The sequence below is a fragment of the Semicossyphus pulcher genome, unplaced genomic scaffold (genome assembly GCF_022749685.1).
Source record: "Semicossyphus pulcher isolate SPU_LCO1_2020_fin unplaced genomic scaffold, fSemPul1.0.p SCAF_13, whole genome shotgun sequence".
NCBI lineage: Eukaryota > Metazoa > Chordata > Actinopteri > Labriformes > Labridae > Semicossyphus > Semicossyphus pulcher.
The window spans coordinates 4,921,707-4,940,712 of record NW_027211637.1 but is presented as its reverse complement, the minus strand read 5'-3'; the positions used below and the strand labels follow the sequence as shown (position 1 = coordinate 4,940,712).

General features: G+C 41.3%; 2 protein-coding genes across 3 annotated transcripts in view; one reads left to right on the top strand and one right to left on the bottom strand.

Annotated features, from left to right (window-relative positions):
• The first annotated feature begins 131 nt into the window (after positions 1–131).
• znf341 (zinc finger protein 341) lies at positions 132–9,883 on the top strand. Of its 2 annotated transcripts, none has more exons than XM_069660345.1 (15): positions 132–240; positions 653–843; positions 1,081–1,230; positions 1,330–1,620; positions 2,041–2,224; positions 2,323–2,413; positions 2,505–2,595; positions 2,931–3,114; positions 3,208–3,455; positions 3,551–3,759; positions 5,306–5,402; positions 5,503–5,635; positions 6,105–6,216; positions 6,396–6,466; positions 7,974–9,883. In XM_069660345.1, the coding sequence occupies exons 1-15, from the start codon at positions 132–134 to the stop codon at positions 8,567–8,569; spliced, it is 2,757 nt and encodes a 918-aa protein (XP_069516446.1). In that variant the 3' UTR covers positions 8,570–9,883. The 2 variants fall into 2 exon arrangements, with proteins under 2 accessions (XP_069516446.1, XP_069516445.1); XM_069660344.1 differs by having other exon boundaries at positions 2,320–2,413.
• Positions 9,884–10,118: 235 nt separating this feature from the next.
• The window catches only part of itchb (itchy E3 ubiquitin protein ligase b), a 31,599-nt gene continuing 22,711 nt past the window's right edge, over positions 10,119–19,006 (bottom strand). The window contains exons 16-24 of the mRNA XM_069659822.1: positions 17,996–18,084; positions 17,404–17,563; positions 17,183–17,316; positions 15,360–15,500; positions 15,063–15,183; positions 14,854–14,958; positions 14,620–14,716; positions 14,163–14,235; positions 10,119–13,460 (exon numbers count right to left, since the gene is read on the bottom strand). Of these exons, the coding sequence (XP_069515923.1) occupies positions 13,361–13,460; positions 14,163–14,235; positions 14,620–14,716; positions 14,854–14,958; positions 15,063–15,183; positions 15,360–15,500; positions 17,183–17,316; positions 17,404–17,563; positions 17,996–18,084 (1,020 nt within the window). The 3' untranslated portion in view covers positions 10,119–13,360. The remainder of the gene's footprint in view (positions 13,461–14,162; positions 14,236–14,619; positions 14,717–14,853; positions 14,959–15,062; positions 15,184–15,359; positions 15,501–17,182; positions 17,317–17,403; positions 17,564–17,995; positions 18,085–19,006) is intronic.

The following is a 19,006-nucleotide window of genomic DNA, read 5'->3' as shown; positions in this document are numbered from 1 at the left end:
TATTAACAGGACACAGGATCTTTTCATCTTCAAGGCCTGACACAGCACTCGTATTTACAGATTTCAGTGAACGGTTCAAGCATTTGTGGCATGTTACTCCACCCTTCTCCTCCTCTTCTTCCTCTTCAGGCATGGATAACCAGACAGTATTGGCCGTCCAGTCTCTGCTGGATGGCCAAGGCGGAGTTCCTGACCCAAATAACCAGAACGTCTCTGGAGCGTCCACTATCCAGTCTATGGGTGTGTACAGCAAGTACAGTAAATGACAGCTATGTTTTAGTGTCCCTCTGGTGTTTGAAATGTTTTTGAAAAATAAAAATTGTCTGAAACAGCATCAGTAAAACCAAAATCTGATTTCCTGACTTGTTGATGTTGCGGCACTGCAAAATGTGCTCGTTTCCACGTGAAAAGGACAATGTCTTTATTATTGCTACCTAGTTGTGGTGGAAGGGCTTGTGTCTTCTTTTGACACTGGGAGCTGTGTTGCTGGGGTTATGGGTCCTGTTTGTTTAAATAAATTAGTACATGCTACTCAGGGGAGGTCAGATAAAGTGCTGGAGGTTGTGACTGCAGTATACACACTGCAAGTCTTTTATTTGTTCCCACTATTTTTGCGTTTTCCCTCAAACCTCGATGTTTGTCCTCTCTACAGACGATGAGGATGTGTTCCTGTGTGGAAAGTGTAAGAAACAGTTCAACTCTCTGCCAGCCTTCATGACACACAAGAGGGAGCAGTGCCAGTCTAGCGCCCCCTCCCTGTCCACGGTGTCCTTGGCCTCCACAAATGCCTACACACCCGTCCCTTCAATCAGCTCTGGACCACAGACTCCTGCAAACAGACAGGTAAGGAGGACACGTCTGTTTCTTATGTGGATGATTGAGAAGAGTCCCACTGCCAACTTACTTTAATAATATAAACAGTTAAAATATGAAAGAATATCCATGAAATATGTACAACATATCAACTTTTAATGTGTAATGAAAGAGCTGAACAGTTTGTACAGAAATGTGCAAGATGTAGCACAATGGGAGTGCAATTAAAACTCATGAATTGTATAAAACTCCCCACTTCTCCGTCAGGTATCAACCTATATCACAGTCCCTCCCTCCCCGCTGACACACACTCTGGTCCAAGGCAACGTGCTGGTTAGTGACGACGTTCTCATGTCGGCGATCTCAGCGTTCACCTCCATCGACCAGCCCATGGCCGCCATGCAGACGCCCATACAGGTAACACAGAACATTACACAGAGGATGCTTTGCCTTCTGTAATTTTTAGCGTGCAATATACATAAAATATGAATTTCTGCTTCCTCTTTTGTATTGCAGAGTAACCTGAGCATGCACACAGCTGGTGTTTCTTACCTGCAGCATCACCACCACCACCATCATCACCATCACCAGCAGCAGCAGCAGCAGTCTTCACACCCTCTGCCCTCCGGTCAGACACAGGCCCATCCTCTGCCGACTGGGCAGCCCCCCCAGCAGCCGCTCTCTTCACAGGTTCCAGTGAGCCACAGTAACTCTGTGGTGCAGGTGTACAGCACGCTGCCCCACATGGCGGGGGGTGGTGGTGCAGAGATCCACACCCTGGGTCTGCAGCCTTTTCATCCTGTACAGGTGAGTTAAGATTGCTTTTGGGAAGGGATGGGGCAATGTGAGATTTGACAGCAATAAAAATCACTCAAGATAAGGTGATCTTGATTTACATTATATTGTTTTTATATATGTTTTTTAATCTATCCTTTAAAAAAGCATGGGGGCCTTGCGATCTTATTAAAGATCGTCTGATTGTTTGTTAGCAGGATGCTATCAGGAATCCAAATTAGTTTGGTCAGGATATTTGTGACAGGAAATTTCCACATGGTCCCATGCCAACTGTTTGATTAAGATCCTGGTATGAAATATTTTGGGCACCATTCAGCCATTATAGCTCAAGGAGGATTATTAAAAAATGGAGATGTTGCAATATGCACAGATGGCTGAAACTGATAAGCAAGTTAAGCCAATTCACTGAGCCCATCCATGTGTCTCCCTCAGGTGCCCAGTCAGTGTGTGGAGAGCCAGTCTTTCACCACCCCTCCTGTGTACAGCCCCGGAAAGCAAGGCACCAAAACAAAGATCTGCAGCATCACCACCAACCTGACGGAGCTGGGCGACTTTGAAAAGGTCATCATCCCCAAACGGCCGAGGAGCAGCAAGAAAAGCCCAGATGGAGCCACAGGTATGTGAGGAAAAAAGACAGAAACCACAAACATCATAGATATGAATACAATTTATGAAGATGATCATACGTAAATATTCACTGGGTTTCCTCAGCAGAGCAGCTCAAAGGAAAAGGTCCGAAGCTGAAGTGTAATTTCTGTGACAAAATCTTCTCGAAAAACTTTGATCTTCAGCAGCACATTAGGAGGTGAGTCACTGGCCTGCATCATTGTCTGTACCAAAGAGAACATGACTCTGTTTCCTTCCTGTCATGACTCCTAAATATTTTCCTCCTGCAGTCACACAGGAGAGAAACCGTTTCAGTGCATCGTCTGTGGCCGAGCCTTTGCCCAGAAGTCCAATGTGAAGAAACACATGCAGACACATAAGGTTTGAAAAAGTTTAATGATTGTTTATACTGTACAAAAACACACTTAAAAGTCAACACAAACAAATGAGTCATAGGCTATGCTTAAAAGTATGGCTTAAAGTAACAATACAAATTTGAACGAAAGAAGTTGACTGTTTGTAATGCCCCACCTCCCTTCATTACTGTCACACTTGTCAAGCTTTAAATTCCCACCATCAGATTTACATCGATAAATTCAACAAGTTTAGGAAGGTTATTTTAGACAGAGGTGGACAGAAGTAGGCTTCTTTATTCCCATAAGGTATGAATGCATCAGGAACCAATAAAACACTAACATCTGTCTTTTTTCTTAAAGGTGTGGCCTATGGGCGTGGCCAGCACAGTGTCACGCTTACCAATCACAGTAAAGGTGGTGCCAGTGTCATCCCAAGAGGAGGAGGGGGGCAGGGAGCAGCAGCAGCAAGGTGAACCGGAGGAGGTGGAGGGGTCGCAGCAGCAGAACAGTCGAACACAAGCAGAAGAGGAGGCAGCTCAGACAGGTGACATGATGATCCTCATCGTAGAAGTCATAACCGCTGCTGATCCAGATTTATGTATCAGGCCTGTACAGTGAATACAACGCTTGTTTACAGACGCTCCAGAGGAGATGGAGGAGAGCGCGACCGATCAGACTGATCCGGATGGCGGCCGAGGGGAAGTCATGCAGAACGGACCGCCTCAGGTGCAGATGCAGGTGCAGTCCAATCAGAACCAACCGTGCCAAGCTCCGACCAAACAGATAGTTCTGATTGACAGCTCCTATCAGTGCCAGTTCTGCGCCAATAAGTTCAAGACCTACTTTCAGCTCAAGTCCCACCTGACCCAGCACAAAGGAGAGCAGGTAAGAACAGGAGTTAATGTTTTAAAGCATCTAAAAACTGTGAGTTTGTGTTTTTTTATCAGACATTATGAATAACCAGGTTCATTTCCCTGCAGGTTTATAAGTGTGTGTTAAAGTCCTGCTCCCAGACCTTCCACAAGCTGGATCAGTTCCTGGAGCATATCAGGACGCACCAGGAGCAGCTGACCTACCGCTGCCACCTCTGCAGCAAGGTGTTCCCCTCGCTGTTCGAACTGGGAGTCCACCAGTACTCCCACTGCTTCTGCCCACAACAGAACACACGCAAGGAAACCACCGTCTTCAGGTCAGAACGAACACTCATCATGTTGCATTGATTACATATTAGTAATAATGGCAGAAAAGAGGACATTGGCATTCATATGTAAGCAGAGATGTAACAGGAAAGTCCTACTCATGCATTAGCTCCTTCAGACAGACGGTAACTAATGGTGGACATGGATACATTTTCAGTTCTGAAGAATGGCAGCACTTTGCTTATTTTTCCTTTATGGGATTCAGGTCTTGGCAAAAAGTTTTAGTCGTGTATGAAGTTTGTCTGGCTTCAATATATAACAAGTAAATCAGGGTTTAACAAGGAGATTTCACCGACTGACAGCTGGCTTTGTTGCTGGTATTTTCCTCAATGTCAGCAAATACGATAAAAAGCTCAAAACCAATAATACAATTATCCTACTTGAAGTTATTTCCTGTGAGTCAGAGGCTCTTCTGTGTCATAGAAAGCGTGTAAGTAATTCTTTCAATCATACAGAATTGGAAAGTGCTGCACTGGGTACATATACAGAACAATTAACAACTTAACATCAATACATAATAGAAATAGATTAAATCAAATTAAAGCATCCCTTTAATACAAAGAAGGCAAGTCAGGAGAATAAGTTCATAGTCAAAGTCATCGTTTTACAATATCCATCTTATAGAACATATTGAGCCAAATGTGTTGTTCCTGCATTACAATGATCACAAGCACTTTTTATTTTGAGCCTTGCTTCCTCATGTGGCCAGAAATAATCACTAGAACTGAATATGTTTTCATTTGCAGCAGAAAAAATTCCCCAGAAGATGCACTGTTCTCTAGTTTGCTAAAATATGCAGTGCCAAACTGAGGCAACTTTACTATATAAAAATCAAACTATATATATATCAGGCAAGTTTTGCAAGGCAAGGCAAGTTTATTTATAGAGCACATTTCAGCAACAAGACAATTCAAAGTGCTTTACACAGAACAACAAAAGCAAAGAAACACACAAAACAGGACATTAAAAAGCAAAGTGAAGGTAAAATAAAAACATCTAAAACAGAAGCCAAAATATAAAAAAATAAGTAAGTAAAAGTAATAGTAAAAGCTTCAGTCCAGATATAAATAATTAGAAAAGTTATTAAAATAAATGTATTAAAATAGTTTAATAAAAGGCAGCTGTGAACAGGTGAGTCTTCAGGTTTCAGCAGGCCTGCATGTTTCTGGGATCTTGTTCCAGATATATGGAGCATTAAAACTGAATGCTGCTTCTCCTTTAGCCACTTATACAGATTTAAACCGTCAGTAAGAATGAATTGGCTGGGCTGATACGACATTGGAATATATTTAGAGACAAACTAACACCATGTTAGTTTTAGTTTGGTCTTTTGGTTCACTCGATGACTTGTTTTCTTCTTCTTTCCTGCTGGTTGTTCCACTGATAGAATAAATTGTGAAAAATCTCACCATCCTCCCTCTCCAAACAGGCTGCAGTTCTAAGCTCATCTCATGACCTTGCTTCTTTGCTATGACTGATAATGCTACTGCAGATAATTCTTATTCGTAACAAAAGCATCACTTTTTTACTTGTTAGGTGTGTGAAGTGTCAAAGCAGATATTCTACCCAGGAAGCTCTGGAACAACATCTACTGACTGCCTCACACAACTATCCCTGCCCACACTGTCAAAAGGTAGCAAACACACTCTTATACACACAAAAAAAAGTAATAAGTCTCACATGGTTGATATTGGCCTTAAAGTTCTCTTGTTTGTTTTATTTCTTGCTTTCAGGTTTTCCCGTGTGAAAGATACTTCAGGCGCCACCTCCCCACTCACGGCATTGGCGGAAGATTCAAGTGTCAGATCTGCAAGAAGGCCTTCAAGACAGAGCACTACCTCAAACTGCACACACGTATTCACTCAGGTGTGAAATGCTTTTTTAAAGTTGTCGTCTTGTTCCTCTGATACTGTGTGGAGACTTTTAGCTGAGCCAGCTGATAACTGTGCATCATCTTAGTTCCATAGCTTAGTCGGGAGCTGGAGTTGGTGTTTTTTTGCTGGAGATTCTCTGTTGGTGATGTCTGAGTTTCTGCAGTGTTTGGTTAGCTACTGTTTAGTGAAAGTGGCTGTCACTGCTAAGGCTAACAACCCAGCTCTGCTTGCTGTTCCCATAAGAGAAGACTTTGTCGCAGCAACAGAGGAAAAGGAAGAACAAAAAAAGCAACAACAAGCTATAAGGAGAGCAGAGGCAGACAGCCTGACTAAAAACAAGCATTTTATCAGAGCGTATTCAGTCACGGTCACAACCGTTTGAACAGCACATTATCTTAATTGTTAACTATATAAATCATTTATCGATAAAGTTGTAAGTTTGATGCTGATTCCTTTTGTAGGTGAAAAGCCATACAAATGCTCCCTCTGTGAGGCGACGTTCAACAGGAAGGACAAAGTGAAGCGACACATGCTCATCCACGAACCCTTCAAGAAATACAAGTGTCCCTTCAGGTGAGGCGCTCCACTGTCAAAGCCCTGTTAACTGAAATAGTTCATACTTCCTGTTGTCCCTACTTTAGTCATTCCTATATTTATTCAAGCCTTTTTCCTCCCTTTCTTTTCACTTCTTCTCGTCTGTTCCTCAGTATTTTATGTTATTTTGTGCTGACTTTTCTGGGTTTTATCATCAGGACTCATGTTGGCTGCACCAAAGAATTCAACAGACCAGACAAACTAAAGGCTCACATTCTGTCACATTCTGGTAAGTAAATTATAAAGTGTATTTTTTTCAGATTGTTATTCCAAGCGTTTGACAATATTACTGATAGGATCCCTACAGATATATAACTTTTTGTTAAGGTTTTTTCTTTTAAATCAGAAAAGGCCGTTGCATCAACCAGACTCCACTGACAAAACCAGTAATTTTACCTTGCAGAACAGGGTAGTGACGGGTCTACAGCTGCCTTGATGGGTTAGTTGTTATCTGTATTGTGTGACTTTGATGTTAATAAATGGTCAGTTCAGTTCCAGTACGGCATTTGTGTAACACACAACAACACGCACATCTATTAGCACATCTAAGTTTAGAACTGAAGAAGCCTTTCGGATGAGAGCCGAAACGTCTTCAAGAACTTAAACCAGGTCCAGTTGCCTTTTGGATTAAGCTTCGAATTCTTTTAGAATTCATTAAAAATGTTTACTCTAAACAAACAAGGCTTACGTGGCCTGGTACCAGAATATACAGTATAAGTGACGCCTTACTGCCCAAGAAGGCCTCTTAGATCAGCCGCGTTAGGTCTGCTAATCACACCAGAGTCGAGGTTGCCGTTAAAAGGTGCTTTTTCTGTAGTCTGTCTTCCACTTTGTTTGCGATCTGCAGACACTGTTTCTGATTTTAAGAAACTTAAGACACTTTTTTACAAACTTGCCTTTTTAGCTGACAGCTAATTTTATTAGTACTGTGGTGTGCGTACTTTAACATAATTGTATTTTACAACTTTTTGCTTGTTTTATTTAACGTGTTCTTTTATACAGTTGTTAAACTGTAGGCTTGCATTTTGCGGTCCTTGTGTTTTTATCTACATTTGTGATTGTTTAAACTTGTTTCTGGAAAGCACTTTGTGCTCCAGTAGTTTTATTTTTATTATCAGGCCAGCATTAGACCAGCAACTCCTGTTTTTTGCAACGTAAAAGTACTTTTTTGTCAATGGAGTCTGGTGGCTTTGAAGAGAGCTGTGTAATAGCTGTTTCTGGTTTAAAAAAAAGAGTCCTCTTACCTTGCCAATATAGGTCAATCGATGTGGTGATCCTTTATATAATGTTATAAGACACCTCCAATAACAACCTGAGACTGTAAGTGGCAAAAACAAGCACCTTAAGTGGACCTAAGAATTACTTTGCAGCCTTTACAGGCTGTTTTGGAGCTGCCATCTGAAGCAATCCATTTATTCTTCTTTTATTCTTCTTTTGGAAGGGTAAGATTGGAAAAATGAATTACCCTCTGGGATTAATAAAGTATTATGAATCTGAATCAATCTACAAAACTTTTCCAATGTTTGGTCATATTGACCCCAAAATATGTAAACAAAAGGATTTAAAAATACCATAATGAACCTTTAAATTAAGTGACGGAAGAACATCTTTAGGTATAGTATGGTATAGTAGTAGGTATAGTTTTTTTTACTTCCAGAGCAGCTTAAAATACAAGAATCACTGAAACTTGAAAAACGACAAAGACAGTAAAGCACTGACTCTCCTCTCTCCTCCAGGGATCAAACCCTACAAGTGTCTGTTCTGTCAGAAGGCGTTCAGCCGCAGGGCTCACATGCTCGAGCATCAGCAGTCCCACACGGATAACTACCGCTTCAGATGCTCCACCTGCAACAAGGGATTCACCAGACAGAGCTATTTCAGAGATCACAAGTGTCCTGCAGCAGGGAACGGGACGGGAGCTGAAGGAGGGACCGAGGAGGAGGAGGATGAGGAGGAGGAGGGGGAGGGAGACGAGGTCGTAGGAGTGCCGACGGAGGATGAAAAGGAGGGAGAGGAAGAAGGGAGAAGAAGCAGGCTCATGAGAAAAGCAAAGAGGACAGTGACTGGGGGCGATGACGGAGAGGAGGACGGCTTAAAGGGCAGGCAAGAGCAGATGGAAACACTCGGGGAAGAGGAGTTGGGAGAAGAGGAGGAGGAGGAGGAGGAGGGGGTTGAGGGGAGGACTGACGAGGGTTGTCAGGCTGCGATGTCTATCACCACCATTGAAGGACAGGCGGAACGAGAGGAGGACGATGCAATGGAACATGGAGAAGAATCACTGGAGCAGATTCAGAGCAATGACCAGAACTGTTTGCAGCAGCCATGTTTGTAGTTTTAAGCATCTTCTTGTATGAATGTTTCCCAGACATGGACCAAACACAGTCAGTTATACATTATTTATAACGGTTAGGAAATTTCTAGGTATTTGTTTTACATTAAAACACTATATGTATTATTTGCACTGCTTTTACTTATTTTACTGTGAATGAGATTTATTTCGGGGTACAATGTGTGACCTGGTGAATTTATATTGCCAAAATAGCCATCTTTGTGTTCTTGTGTATAACTTTTGTGCTGTCAAGCCAAAGCAGTTCATTTGAAATGTCATGTCAAAAACAATGGTGACATTTTCTATAATTTATGTCGCACAACTAAATTATTATATAAGCTTACATTTGTCTAAGTGTATCTTTTGTGCATATTTATGTTTCATTTGTATTTTCTAAAAAAATTACGTCCTTTTCCTGTTATTTATGATCAATTCAGTTTGACATTTAATTTCTGCTCAGGTGTTGTTTCCTTAACCATCTTGTTTACTTCTTCAGTTGGTGAGTTCAAAGAATTCTCAGACCGCCTAGTGGCAGCAGGAAGCAAAGGCCTACAGTATGTCCAGATGTACAGAGACATTAATTAGTGCCTTCCAGTTAAAAGTGGCGAGAGCTGCGCAATTCTGCAAGTCCAATGTAAAGTCAGTACAGGGGCTGCTGCAGACATTACAACACTGATTCAGGCTGCTGGAGTCAACCATATTTAGTAATAATGCATGGCGAGATAAACAAACACTAGTAATAATGATCAATCCATTATCTGTACTGCTTAGGTGTCAGACGACGCGACAAACTTTGCGCTCCCAAATCAGCTTTTTTCCTACATTTTCCTTGGCAAAGATTTACAGCACGTGATACGTTTGATTGTTAAAAGAAAGCAGGAGGAGACTTTTTGTTAAAAAAAACTTCTCCCACATGTACAGGACAAAATCAGCAAAGAGAGGAGTAGTACAACTTTGTCCACAGGGGGCACCAAAATCAACACAAACTGGAAGTTACTCGCAGTAGTTTTAACTGATTGACTGGTGACCTGTCCAGGTGTAATCCTGCCTCTCGCCCAATAACAGCTGGGATACGACCCTGAACAGGATAAGCAATATAGATAATGGATGGACGGATGGATGTTATATTAATTCAAATTTACTTAAAGTGTTTTCACGGTTCTATTGAGTGTCATTACTGTTTGTTTTTTTAGGTTTAAAGAACTGTTTTCGTCCGACAATAAAAAATTCTGTCCACTTTTAAATATAGAGGAGAGACCTGTGCATCGAAGTGGTTTATGCAGGTATAGTGAATAGTATCTATGTTGTTAATGATAACTTAAGAGAACATTTTTACATGTGTCAAAGAATGTATGATATTTATAGATTTTTAAATAGAAAACGAGGTCGACATAACACTCTGCTCTCTAGACGATAATTGTGGATTCTACGAAGAAAAAGATTTAAGATGAATTTCAAAGTAAAATTTTGTCCCTTTAACTTACTGAGCTGTCTTTACACATACACAACAAACATTGATTCTTTCATTCGTCCAAGGTCACAGACACACACACATTTTTGATTTAATTTATTAAGGTGACAATTTCTATTTTACACATCTTTCATGTACATCGGAAATCAACCAGGGAAAAGAAAATATAGTGTTATACCATAAACCTCTTATTAAAACCTCTCTTTTACAAAAGAAAATTTGTTATTGACACCATTTACAACTTGTTTCATGTACAGGAAAGTGACAGTGGTTTAGTTGTACATGGAAAATTCTGGAGCAACAAAAAAAGCTGTTTTTTTTAGTATGATATTTACATATTTGCTTATCTACTATGTCCCCGGGATGTTAATACGTGATTGACCCAGAACAAGATTAAACAGCACTCATCAGAGCGGGGTAAAAATCTGAGGCAAAACTGTAAATAGGCAACTTATCAATCAACTATTCATCATGATACATTCATTATTTCACACTGACTTTATCTCAGTAGTTGTTTCTCGTGCTGAAGTCACAGTTCAATCACATTCATCAGCTTAAGTGTCAGAGCATTTCCACACTGGTGCAGTTTCTTCAACAGAACTTATCATACTCCTCCTGGTCTGGATTCCTGATGCCTGAGGGTAAAAATAAGGCTACCTGAAGGCTAATGACGAACATGACAGAACATCGAGTTATCAACAACCAGGACTGGATTCCCCACACGGTGAGCAAAACGAAAGTGGTGTGAAAGTGCCGTGAAAGTGCCGTGCTTTGTCAGACAAACAACACCTGAATCCAAAGTTCCTCAGTAACCGCACCTGTCTGCTCAGTGTTTGATTTACTTCAAAAATAGACACTACAAATGAGAGAGCACACTTCCTGCTGTTTGTATTTTGTTTTGATAAATTCATCTTCTTATGTTACTGTTGATTAGATGCATTTACGTACGTAGCATCTTGGCTTTCAAAAGTGAAGCCAATGTTAGTGCCCTAAACCTGCATTCTATATAATCGCCAACAGGGGGAGACTCCACTGGCGTAGCGACATGTATCCACCCTCCAGTCCCAATATGATCACCTCTGGGTAAACACACAACATGTTCAGGGCCAAAATGTCAAACTTGAGGCTTCAAATCGGTAGTCAAGGTGGCTACGTCCACCTGTCATATACAGTCTATAATTAGATGTATGGTAATATTAGCCAAACCAAACCAAACAAACTTTTGTAATTGTAATATATATATATATAATAAAAAAAAAGAGTGTTTCATAATTAACAATAAGTAACAATCTTTACCTAAAATCATCTTTAACACATCTTCAAAAAGTTTAAACAAAGCCACACAAACTATTCCACTGAGTGTCCCTGAAATCAACCTCCCAGATCAGAAGCATCGAAGGAATTTAGGCTGTTAGGAAGTGAAAATACTCTCAGGGAAAAATCCCCCTTTAAGTGGAAATTTAAATATCGAACTGCCAACATTTTAATTCAAGAAATAACTTATTTTTTTTTTCTTTAAAGTTGATTTTAAGGTTTGCTATCGGGCAAGAAAAGTAGAAAAATTAAATATCTATTTTTCACCTTTTTATGCTACATGTGTATGAGGAACAAAATGCAATTTGTTTTGCAAAGTACGCATTCAAAATGTCATTTAGAATTTGACCTAAACTAAAGGAAACTGATCTGGTTTGACTTGCATTTGGAGTTTTTCCAGTTGTGTTTTGATTTTTGTTAAAGTCATAATCTCGAAGATCTCATTTACGTTCTTTTTGGCGGCACCTGCGGCGATAAACTGTAATTGCGGGAGCACACTTCCCAGATATCCAGACAGTGTTGCATGTGTGACGTCCATGGTTGGCTCCGGTTGTAACTCTTGATTTTCCTGGCTGACGGCCGCTTTCCTTTTTAGACTGTTTGCCTTCATCTGAGCGTAGTCATATTGTTTACTCGCAACACTTGCAGAGAGCGGAAAAACAGCCACTTAGATCCGCCTACCCTCTCTGACAGACCAACCACTGCTGGGTGATGGAAAACGCGTCACTAACTGGGCCCTGCGTGTGACTTCTTTATGCGAAAGTCGCCACAGACACCCAGTCTGTAATACTGCAAATGCAAAGGCTTTCATCAGTGGATCATAGCTTCAATCAACTGTTGTGACCGCATTCGGCGATAGTGACTTAACAGATTTATTTAAATGAAAATCTGCGAGATTACTACTTTAAAGTTGACACAAACTTGACCACCTTATAATACTTCCTTAATCCCAATGGATTTCAACATCAAACCACCCCGAGAATTTAAAGAGGAAGGTGTAAAATATCTTTGAGGCTGACATTAAAATGAATAACTTACTCCCAGAATACTTTAATCCCATTCTCCATCACAACATACAAACTGTGGCCCTATAAAACTAGGGTCCTTTTAAGTTCTGTTCCACATTTCCTACCACTGTAAATAATGGAGGATTAAACACTTTTCACAATCATTAAGTGATTCACATATCAAATACCGAAGAACCAGAAGCTGTTTCTCTCCTTCTGTGGCATGTCTTCCAAATCTCTTTGAAGCACAGAGATTGTCTGTTATTTAAGCCTTTACTTTGGAGAACGGCACTTTTATAAATTCAAAAGTTATTGTCTTATATTGTCATGTGTTACTGTTCAATTCAAACACTTTAGTCATGTGATGAAAACGTGAGAAATTTGAGGATATGATGATGAGATGGGTGCAAAAGTTCTATACAACTCATTAAAATGCAACAAACAATCTTAGAGCAACAATGTCTGATTTTTGGTGAAACTTAACCCTGTTTTAGAAAAAATAAATCACACCCTCTAAATCTTTTATCGGAAGCTTCAGTGCAGAGCAACTTAATAAGAAGAAATCAGGTTGTCAAAGACACCTTGACGAGACACTGCTGTTAGATTTGGACTGTAAGCCAAGCCCGTCCTAACGCCTGCCTTTAAATCATCACAAGAATGGAGGAAAATCTACTGCAGTCCCATTAAGATGTCACAGAGGGTGAGTTTAGGATCCCATGCATAATTTGCCGCACATTCTGAGAGAAAGGAGCAGTTTCTGTGTTTTGGTTTAGAAGAATACAAAAACCTTCAGGTCTGCTGCGAGCACGGTGCACACGGCAGACGTTAAAATCGCAGCTTCTTTGCAACAACATGCAGGCAACAGCTTTGTGTGCATACATGCATGAGCACAAACACATTAGACAACCGCCTTTCACAACAGGCTCCCTGATTTGAACACTTGAAGTCTTTTTTTTCCTTCAGACTCCTGCACCCACTGTTTCAACTCCTCCAGGTTTCCTCTCACTCCTGTCCGAAGCCTTCTGTCTCCTCGATGGCAAACATCAGCTTCTCCTTCAGCTGCTCGTAGCTCTTGTAGGGCGGCAGGTCCAGTCTGTTGAAGCTGAGGAAGGAAAATACAAAACATGCCACGGTTCAGTTTTACATCAGATTTATTCTCCTCCATTATTTAACGCAAGAGCTCTTTAAGTAACAGCTGAATGAGCATCATACAAGACTCTGGTGTCGATTAAACCCTTAAAGTTGGCAGTGTTTTGTACCAAGAGCATGTGAGCAGAGCGCAAAACGGGACGATTTGAGTGTAGAGCGGATCATTTTTCAACATCACCTTGTCCCCTGCTCCACTCAAAGCATGCCTGACCTGAAATGCATCAAAAATCAGCTGCTGCAAACTCGACAATTGGGGTTTAAAAACACTTTCAAAAGAAAACTGAGAAGTTAGTTCCAACTCTTGGCCCTTAGCTGCATGTCCTCTCTCTCTTCCCTGCATTGCCATACATAAATAAATAAACTGTAGAGTCTTACAAGTGAAGTATTAATGTAATTGTTTGTTTTTACAGCGTTCTGGTGTTACGGAAGCGCACAAGGTGTAAACAAACAGCGAGTGCTTCAAATACACACACACTGCGCTGTACCGCCCTGCCGTACAAGGGGCTAGTGAGAAGAGGAGCCTGAAGCAGCTTTAAGGGGAGGGAACAAACAGCTCTGTGATCAAGAAAAGAAATTCTCAAAGCTTCAATCAGCTTTCATGCTCTGATCGACACTCAATCTGCTGCAGATTCTACAGTAGTGTGAATAAACTCACCATGTATGGCTTCTGGGAAGCCAGTTTTCTTTTCCCACCTTCTCAATACAAAACTTCTGGGGACCGTTGCTCCCTGTGAAGAGAAACACAGTTCAGCAGGAACTTAAATTAAAAGGGTTTTACACACAGTCATCAGTATGAGAAAGAGGGACAAACATTATCAGATCCCATTGATACTTAAATATCACCTAGATACTGTTCTACACTTACAAAATCAAAGCAGAGGACTGGAGATGGTTTTAACTCAGACATACACACAGATAAAAATGTAATATCATAGTATTAAATAAACAGAAGACACAAATAATGGATTACAGAAAATAAAAACAGAACAACACTCTGTCTTGGTTTAAAAGAGGCTTGGAACAGTATGTAGACACACTAGTCTAGATGCATAATTAATCTGTATTTGAAATCAATGTCAACAGAAAAAGGTTACATTTCTTGTCATTATTACCCATGAGATCGGCAAAGCCTCCTACAGGCAGGCGACAGGTACCAGAGACAAACTGCAGCAGCCTCATCCTCTTCTCGTTGTCCATCTCCTTTATAAACTGCAGGATAAAAGGGAATGATGTTTAAAACACTTAAATGTCACAAGAACTAGACATATGAAGAAATATTAATCAAATTAATTGCAAGTAGGGATTTAACCTATATAATTTTGTGACTACTGCTGGTGCACACCGACCTGCCAGAACCAGATGATCTGTTTGCTGCTTCGAGCATAGTGTCTGTAGATCGTGTTCCTTTGCCAGTCTGCAAGGTCGATCTCCTGCATACCACACAGCATCACCTGCAGCAGGAAACGTGTTATAAAAACTTATCATTGTAAATCATGTACAGATCCAGATGTCCTTCAGGTCTCTTTTGTGCATTTCTCTTCCCACTCATATTTACCTCGAGCTCTTTAGCATCAAAGTACTGCAGGTACTGCTGAGGGAGGACCTCGTTGAAGCCTTCAAAGAACGCCTGCGTCTGCTCCTCCACTCCTCTGGACAGCCGCCACTCTGCTACCAGCCTGCAGGGGGAGACAGAGGCAAACACACACAGCTATCACAACCCTCATCAACAGAAACTTCAGCACATTCTACAAGTGACAGAGTGAAACCCCGGAGACAGTATCTCTTGCATTCATTGTAATGTTCTGAATTCAAAACGCTGAATGAAAATGATTGCATATCTAAACAAACCCACCTGATGTACTCCTCTTTGTTCTCCTCAGTGACCTGGATGTCTCCTCCTTCTGGTTTCAGCTCATGGGTTGAGATTTCCCCCAGAATCTCTTTGTCGACAGAGAAGAACATCTCCAGCCCACACTCCTCGATGTCGTTATCCCTGAATGGAAGCACAGACAGTTACAGCACGACTCTTACAACACTGTATTGAGACTGTCAGGTAAAATGGCACAGTGAATCACCAGGTCAATTTAGGTCAATTGCAAATTGTAGTGTACAAGGTCGCAGTCTCTCTCGTTCAGAGCGATAGATTAGCTCTCTGTCTCGTAAGGATTAACAGCCTCTCTGATAGCACAGGACACGCTCCGTCTCCCAGAGGGCTGAGGTCTGAAATCGATAGGCTGCACTTCGACCCAGACTCTGCTACACTGTCTCTACTCTGACATGCACTTGTGCGACCTGAAGACACACAATCTGTCTAATGTTTAGCTTGTTGAAGAATAACCTGATTGGGACACGCAGTCTTTCTTGCATATCTAGTGCATGTCATCGCCTGGAGGGGAACCTTCTGAGTCGGTTGGTACACACAAGGTACACTACTTGGCGGCTGTTCATTTCAATTCTCCTTCACCAAGCTTACATAAAAGTGTGTGTGAGACATCAGGCTCCTCTGGAACTTCTTTTATCACCTAGCTTTAAGATTTCCATCACAATCCATTCATTTATACATGATATGAGAGTTTCCTGACATGGCAGGCTAATGGAGAGTTAATCAAAAAAAGAAAGAGAAAACCAAGCTCTAAGGACCTTGATAGTCTATTTTGTTGATCTACATACTGCTGGAACTCAGGTCTTAACTAGGTCAAAATCTAGTATGTGGCTGACCGCATCAGGTCAATGTGCGCTTTTGTGGGCAATGCGTTACAAGGACTGTCCTTATGAGGCCGATGACAACGTGTTTGAAAGCAGGTGCGCGCCGCGGACATAGGTGAGGACAGTGGAGGAGCCCCGCCTACTCCCCAGAGAGTACAACAAGGTATCCAGAGCCGTACAGACAGAGAGTCGTGTCAGTGGAGGTTCAACATGCTCCATGATCTGCCATTGCGATGTCTCTCTCTATGGCTGTGAAAGTACCGTCACTCACTCACTCACACAGTCAGTCAGTTACTCAGTCAGTCACCTACAGACACGTGTGTAGGGCTGACCCTGGTGGGCAGCCAAAAATACTACACTTACAACAATGTTTTTATTTTTTATATTTATGAAAATTTTTATTCACAATTCAGTGAATCTGACCTGTAAATAAAGTTAAATTTAAACTACACAAAGCAAAATCACAACGTGGTTAGCAGTGTATCACATGTGTGATTAGATGAGTAGTGCAAGCTAATTAAACAACAGAAGGTACATTATATGTACGTCAAAACAAAACTTCTTACCCTCCCCTCTATTAAGATCGAGTTTGAGTTTTTCCACCTGGACCTGAACGCATCTCTGCTCTCCTCTAGTTTAAACTGCGGGTTCATTTATTTATTTATTTAAGTGTGCAGTGAGTGAGTGGAGGTTGTAAGTGAAGGTGTCAATCTTGCAGTAGGCTTGAATTTAACATCAGGGCTACATTCAAAAGATTTGAGACTCAAGCCAGTGCCCCCCCAGAACATGGCGCCCTAAGCGACCGCCAACATCACATGCCTTGAGCTGGCCCTGCCTATTGCTTGTGCCTTCAAGCCATGTTTTAAACCTTTCATGATTAACTCCAGAATATTAAAATTCTATATTGTTGAACTTGCTGTCAGAGTAAACTTCTGTCACACTGACGCCCACATGGCTCTGTGTACTCACTTGATCCACATGAGGGAGTTGTAGAACTCAGGGTCTATCGACTCCAGGTCTTTGAGGGCCAACGGCTTGTTTAGGATGCGCTTATAAAACGGCAGCGAGAAACCAGTGTCGATGAACTTGCCGTGGAAAAGAGCCTGAGGGACAGAGACACACGCTGCTTACTTGTTTGTTTTTACTTCAAGCAAATCCTTGAAAAAACAAGACCCACAGAAATGACTAACCATGGCAATGAAGCGTCCTATGAACTTGAAGTACTTGAGATGGTCGGGGTTGATGTAGGAGGCGGGGTTGATCTGGAGACAGTAGTTATCTTTGCCGGCATATTCAAACAAGCAGTACATGGGGTTCAACACCTCATGGGACAACAGGAAGAACCACTCCCTGTAAGAGAGGACGCCACAGACATGAGAGACAGGCAGCAACATGCAGCTTGCAGACATATAAAACAGTTGGTACGACTGCATCTCGAGTAGATCTACATACAAATACAGCAAATACTCGCCAGCATAAACTCAGATAACAAAAACTTCTTCTACAACCCTTTACTGCAGCCTCTTTTTAGAGTTGACAGGTTAAGAAATGTAAGAAATATCCTCACAAAAAATATTTTTAGTAGACTTTTTAAATTTAAGAGCTCAAAATCACTGACAAGACATGATAAAAAATTACAAAATATCCAAATAATAATTAAAAGAAGAGTGATTGATGGACAAAAGCCACTATAGCAAACAAACACTTTATGAAACACCATAACAAATACTAAGAGTTTGTACATATTTAAAAGCATTTGTGTTAGGCCATTTTCCAACTCACCTGGCGACGCCTCCGTAGTCGAGGCCTTCTTCTCCAGGGAAGATGATCCATAGCCTCCTTCGAAGATCCGGAGCGTTAAAGCTCATTATCTAAAACAGACGATACTGTTTTATTAATTCATTGTATAATCACTGAAATACACGACTGTTACCAAGTACATTGCAAATATTCAGATACTTAAGCGCATTTTTATTGACACCCTTGTAGTATTTTAAACTTAGCAGAAATAAGACTTTACTGTCATGGCAGCTCCACCTCCTCAGAAGTCATTAGCAAAGGTAAATAACATCATCACTGCCTCCAAATGACTTCGCCCTTCATCATTGCTTAAGTCAGTGAAATGACAGTGTGCGAGTGTGACAGACAACACCAAAGTGGTCCTTTGTTCTTTATAATACTTGCATACAGCAACACAGTGATAAAGTCAAATGATTCCCACAGCTGACTGAATACACTTGTGTCTTTAAAACACAAATTTAAGCTTATTTACAAAGCAAATAAGGAACTAGTTGTACATCTTTGTCAACGCCGGTCCAGACACTCCCGTCCATGGTCCCATAATCGCATCTGACATTTATTCTTACAATACTCGCACACACACACGAAAGAAAGGATCTAAGGTGTAATGATCCCCTTCATGTCTCTGCCATTATATCCTCAGAGCAACATGGAGGCCTTGTCTATCCCTCACTGCTCATCACATCTACCCCTCTGTACAGTATGAGAGGGCTGTTTTCAGTGAGGGTGGCAGCTGTATAAATCAGTTGCAGCTCCTTCCATTTAACTGGCCTCAGTGTTAACCGGCACCAGGACTCGAAAATGGCAAGTTTTCCTTTTGCACCAAGCAGCAATAAAGTAGCAGCTTTACACGTTTTACTTAACCTGCTTCACTGTCTCACGTCCTGCGATGTGACTGTTGCACATGCGCACATCACAGTTGCGATGGTTGTTTCAGCCCTATACTAAACTGTATGAGTACGGTGAGGCGCGCGGGGGGGGGCTTGAAAATAT